General features: G+C 35.7%; 1 protein-coding gene across 1 annotated transcript; it reads right to left on the minus strand.

Moving 5' to 3' along the window:
• Positions 1-542: 542 nt before the first annotated feature.
• On the minus strand, positions 543-1,157 carry LOC133315031 (uncharacterized). The gene has a single exon (XM_061516573.1). The coding sequence runs from the start codon at positions 1,155-1,157 to the stop codon at positions 543-545; it is 615 nt and encodes a 204-aa protein (XP_061372557.1).
• Between the last annotated feature and the right edge of the window lie 4,795 nt (positions 1,158-5,952).

The following is a 5,952-nucleotide window of genomic DNA, read 5'->3' on the forward strand; positions in this document are numbered from 1 at the left end:
AACAGTGCAGTAAACTTGACCTTCAGGTTTCCTGGTCAATTAAACTAGCTTTTTTTTCGTGCATTTGAAACTTGAGTTGAATCGATGGCTTTAACTACCTTAGTTAGTTGATCATCATTCAGTAGCTCTGAGGAGTGCAAAATGTTTGCAAACTGATCTTCAATAATGGGAGGATTTTCTTCTTTAAGGATCTTATCTGAGATTGCATCTTCTATTACATCGATCTGAAAGCAGTCTTCTTTATCTTTAGGATGCTTTATGGCCTCAAAAACATTCATCTTGAATTCACCACCATTAACTCTAAAAATCATCTGTCCTTTTTCCACATCAATCAATGTCCTAGCAGTTGCTAAGAATGGTCTCCCCAAGATGAGAGGCATATTGTCATCTTCCTCCATATTAAGCACAACAAAATCAGCTGGAAATATATAATAATTTACCTTTACAAGGATATCTTCTAGCACTCCTTCCAACCTTTTGATGGATCTATCAGCAAATTGAAGAGACATCAAGGTATATTTCATCTCCGTAATCCCCAAAGATTATGCAAAAGAAAGAGGCATCAAGTTGACACTGGCTCCCAGATCATATAGAGCTCTTCCTACTTTGACATTCTTGATCGTACAAGGGATACTGAATCTCCCTGGGTCTTTGACTTTAGATGGCAACCCCTTTTTGATCACAACACTACTCTCTTTAGTTAAAGCTATCGTTTCCATCTCTCTGAGCTTATGCCTGTTTGACAAGAGATCCTTCATGAATTTCGCATAAAGAGACATGTTCTCCAGAGCTTCGGAGAATGGAATGTTAATTTGCAGCTTTTTAAACATCTCCATAAACTTCGAGTATTGTTGCTTCTCTTTATCTTGCTTTTGCCGAAGAGGGTATGGAGCTTTTGCATAAGGATCTTGTTGACTGAATCCTAATGGAAGTTTCTTTGTAGTTTTCTTATTACGATTAATTGCTCCTCCAAAGTAGGTTACATCATCATAATTAGGAGTCTCTTCTTTCTTAGTATCCTCCCCTTTTGTCTCCTCCTCCTTTAGCACTTCTTTGTCTACCTTGGCTAGCTTATCTTGAAGTTCAATCACCTTCCCACTTCGAGTGGTGATTGCATTACAATACTCTCTTGGATTAACTACAGTGTCACTAGGCATTTTTCCCGGAGTTCTTTCATTCAATTGCTTGGCCAGCTGTCCAATTTGAGTTTCAAGATTTCGGATTGAAGCCTCCTAATTCTTGATAGATACCTCTTGAGTCTTGAAGTTTGATCTTGTCTCTTGAATGAAAATATTGGTGGTTGAAGCCATGGTCTCCACCAATTTCTCCAATGCTAAAATTGAGCTAGATGGAACAGGTTGTTGTGGTTGTGGATTGTAAAAGATACCTGAGTTATTCCTCCAACCTGTGTTGTTGCTGCCTTGGTAGTTGTTCCTTTGCGGGTTTCCCATGTAGTTGACTTCTGAAGGTTGAGCTAACGGGCAGCTCGCAGTCAAATGTCCTTCAGCACATATGTCATATACTACTGGTTCCTCAGCATTGATGGCAGAGATTTGATTCTTAGCAACTATCTTTGTGAGAGATTCCATCTGCTTCTGTAAACTCTGTTGACCAGTCATCAAGATGTCAAGTCTATCCACTTGCAGAATTCCTCTTTTGGAGCAGGGTACATCCTCATTCTCTTCAGCAGCTAATTCTTCAATGAGTTGTAAAGATGCAGTTGGAGCTTTGTTAACTAATGATCCATTAGCAGCCGTATTCAGGAATTTTCTATCAGCAGGGCATATACCATGGTAGAAGAGCCTCACTTTATCTCTTGCTTGAAGAGCATATTGTGGGCAAGCTGTCAATAAGCCTTTGAATCTCCTCCAAGCTGCGCCAAAAGATTCACCATCATGTTGAGAGAAATGATCAACCTCTCTCTTCTTCTACATGAACTTAGAAAGAGTAAAGAACTTCTTTCTAAATTTAACCACCAAGTCATCCCAAGAAGTGATGATCCCTTCAGGTTCATTCCTTATCCATTCTTTTGCTCATAATGGAGTTAGCATCAGTGCTAACTCTATTATGCTTGTGAAGCCGACATAGTTCCAAAAATCCCGACACATGAAGATTGGGATCATAGTCGTCCTCCCCTGAAAATTGATTGTTCTGCAACAGCTGCAAGAAGGCCAGATGAACTTCAAAGTTGTTGGCCTGGATTGGTGGAATGATGATTGCATAAGAGACAAGTGCAAATGATGGGTTGAGAAATTTCTCCATGGTATCCTCATGTGGTATTTCTTCAGCCATAGTTGATGTTCCTTCTTAGAAGAGTGATCGGTTCACTCTTTCTTTTTTCTTTTCGCTGCTTAGTAAGCCTTATGTTTTCCCTTGTTATCTTTTCAATTTCTGGTTCGTAGAGCAAGTCGTTTGGATCAACTATACCTCGCATAAACCAGAATTTTTTTTAAAAGTAAAATAAAACAATCAGTAAGGGTAAAAAAAAATTAAATAAAGGTCTAATCTTAAACTCCACAGATACTACTATTGTTGATTTTTAGTCCCCGGCAAAAACTTGTTGCGAACACGGCAAGTATATCGGTCGTACAAGTAATAAAGTGATTAAGTACAAGTATCGTTCCCACAAAGACTAATTTCAAGCAATAGTTTCGCCGTTTTTATCTAAGTTAGACAATTCAAAAGTAATTTCGCAGGTAACAATATTTAATTAAAAATTAAATATAAATGACAGTAAAAGAAATTAATTAAAAAGATAATTTGAAATAAAATTGAGTTTTAAAATCAAGAATAAAAATGCAGTGAGGTTTACTTCACCTCCGATCCCCCTTAATTGGTTTAATTACAATTCAATAATATTATATCTCAATTATTTCAAACAATTCATCATCTAGAAATTAATTGGTTAAATCTTAATGTCTTAGTTCTTTAACCCTTTAACCCAATCGGAATCCTAATGTCTTAGAAATCCCTTTTAGATTAAACCTTAAGTGCGATGAATTACAAAAGTTTGCAATTCCTACAAGCCTATGTCTAAATCATGCAAGAATCGGTGTTCTACCTATGTCTAGATCAAGATCCAAATATGTCTATTGTGAACCCTAACCCTCTTTATCCCTATATAATTGGCCAGGTCATACAAGAATTTAAGCATGCAAATCAAGGTAAACACAAATAATTTGAGACAGTTTATTAATGAAAAGAATTCAATCAAAACAAGGATTCGTGTCAGATCCATATTCCTAACTACTAAGAAAACTAGCCAAACATAGCTGGCTTAAACAAAATAAAGAAAGAAAAAGAAATCATAAAGAAGAAGAAGAAGAAGAAGAAAGGTTGCTCAGTCTCCTTCAAGCTCGTCTCTCTCTGAAATCTCCAACTCTGGACTCTGGTGTTCTCCTCCTTCCTCTCAGTCTCCCTGTGTTTCCAAGAGATGCCTCTAATCATATCTTTGATTCAATCCTTCAAATCTTTCTCTTTTTATTTTATGGAAAACTTTCCTTAAAAATATTCAAACGAAGATTTGAAAAGATTTTGAATGATTCAGAAATCGAAAGTAACTCTACTTGATCTCTCCAATTTATCTCTTTATTGAGCTGAAATTTACCACAAAATATAAGAAATCTTATGAGAATATTATTGAAAATAAAATAATAATTTAACTATAGTTCTCATAACTTTTAAATCAATTTCATTCTCATATTGACACTTAATACATAGCAATTTGGAGACTTATCACCCACTGAGAGACTCCATAAGTATTCATTGTAGAGAGTGTCATTGGATTTGTAAAGTCTCTCATCATTTGGTAGTGTGGATCGTCTTAAAATTGAGGATGTCATGGAACATTATGTCCTAAGGTTATACTTTGATTGTACAACTCAATCCGCCTGAAAAATAGGGAGAACAGTGTACTCTTGGGTATAACTCGAATACATGAGTATATATGAACATACCGAAATGATTCACAATCCCCTACAAGGTATTAGTCGTTCACAAGATCGGTATGGCTTGGATGATTTCTATTTGACTTAGGAATCTATGCATAGTAAGAGATTATGAGGAGTCATGATCAGTCTTAGAGTAAATAGAAGAAGATTCCTAGTTCAATGAAAAGCTATATTTAGTCAATAAAGAAAGATGATACTTTATTCTTGCTCTCGACTAAATGTGAATGACGATGTAAAGGATGATGCCGACATAGAATCCAAATTAAAAAGGTATATCACTTGATCAACTCGATTAGTTCTTGGGCCGCAGAGCATTGCTAGTGTCTTATGTGGTCATTAGATAAATTGGACCCGTTAAAAGAGTTTAATTGGTCAAAGTTTATTTATGTCAGCAACACATTGGGCCTAATGGGTCACACACTAAGGTTATTCTTGATTGCTTATATTTAGCAAGTTTAGGCCAATAATTGTTATTGAACTTTTTCAAGACTATAGGTGTAATTGGGTTGAAGTTAGACTCCTAGCCCAATATCATAATGCGCCCCATTTGTACTATTAGTGAAAGATTATTTTTCTACTAATATGCCCAAATGTGTCAATGGCCTATTTTCTTTTGAAAGGCTTTCATGTTGTGTTGTCTTCTCTCTGGTCGCCTTGATGAAGTTATAGCATTTATTACAGGAATTTTGGGTTATACCCGATATTCCCCCTAACTTGATATAAACATGAAGTCTAGTAAGAACAGATTCACTCTTAAATTGTTATCTACGTGAAAACAGAATATCTGCCCAATAGGGTATTGCTATGAGTCTTAACAAGTCAAATAATTGACTTGGCAAAAAAATAAGTTTTGGCGCAATTCGAATTTTAAATTTGAAATTTGAAATTTGAAATTTTGAATTTGAATTCAAATTTCAATCACGAGCTAGGATAAAATTGAATTTAAATTTGGTTTAAAATTATGTTTAAAACTTAAATTCAAGAGGTTAGGTTGTTAAGGATAATTTAAAATTATCCAAATCGATATCTAATGAGATAAGATAGAGACTTATTATTACCATTTTATTTGAATTATGAATTGAAATAAAATTGTATTTTGCAACAATCAAGGGATTTGATGAAGATTCTAAGAGATTATAAATGGATATGATCCATTCAAGTCTATTCTTAATTGGAAGTCAAATCATGAGGTGTTTATCTTTATGATTAAAATAATATCCTAAGAAGATACACTGTATCTTCGTGGATATAGGGCCTAAGTAATGTTATTCAATTAGGATTGACAAACCCTAATTATATAACATCAAAGTAGCGCCCTCTCTCCTAAAAAAAACAACACCTCTCTTGACTAGAAACCCTAGTCTTGGCCGCCCCTCTCTCTTCATCTTTCCTTCCATTGTTGCTCCTCTCACCTAACCTCAAGACAACATTACAGTCTTAAGAAAATAATCTAAACACTTGAAAGCCTCGTCTTTGCCACAGCCTAGCAAGCTTCCAAGGAAAGGAGAACTCAAGGAGAAAATGTTTCTCAGAAGCAACAAAGAGGTAGCCGTGTGGATTACCGATAGAAGGAGTCATCTTCTTTGACGCCTTCAAGAGAAAAAGGTATTAACTTTAAACCCTACATGTTTTAATGGGAAGATCTTATTACATGAGGCGCATAGATTGCCTATGCTTCCGCATCAAAGACAATTTTTTTCCACCCTTTTGTAGGCGCACCAAGGTTTGACTAAGGTGCAGCCTTTCTGGACTTTCAGGAAGAAAATGGGCAAACTTAGTCAATCTGTCTACAATGACCCAAATAGAGTCGAAACCAGCTTGAGTCTTCGGCAGTCCCATAATGAAATCCATAGAAATATTCTCCCACTTCCATTTACGGAATCTCAAGAGGTTGAAGTTTACCAGAAGGCTTGTGATGTTCAATCTTCACTTTCTGACAAATAAGACACTTTGACACATACACTGTTATATCATTTTTCATACTAGGCCACCAAAAGTTTCT

This window comes from Gastrolobium bilobum, unplaced genomic scaffold (assembly GCF_033153095.1).
Source record: "Gastrolobium bilobum isolate Gb01-03AN ecotype WA unplaced genomic scaffold, APGP_CSIRO_Gbil_v1 utg9008, whole genome shotgun sequence".
Taxonomy (NCBI): Eukaryota; Viridiplantae; Streptophyta; class Magnoliopsida; order Fabales; family Fabaceae; genus Gastrolobium; species Gastrolobium bilobum.

Bases quoted from the DNA above. Each gene is read 5' to 3' on its own strand.
- LOC133315031 (XM_061516573.1), bottom strand. From the start codon at position 1,157: ATGCCTAGTGACACTGTAGTTAATCCAAGAGAGTATTGTAATGCAATC.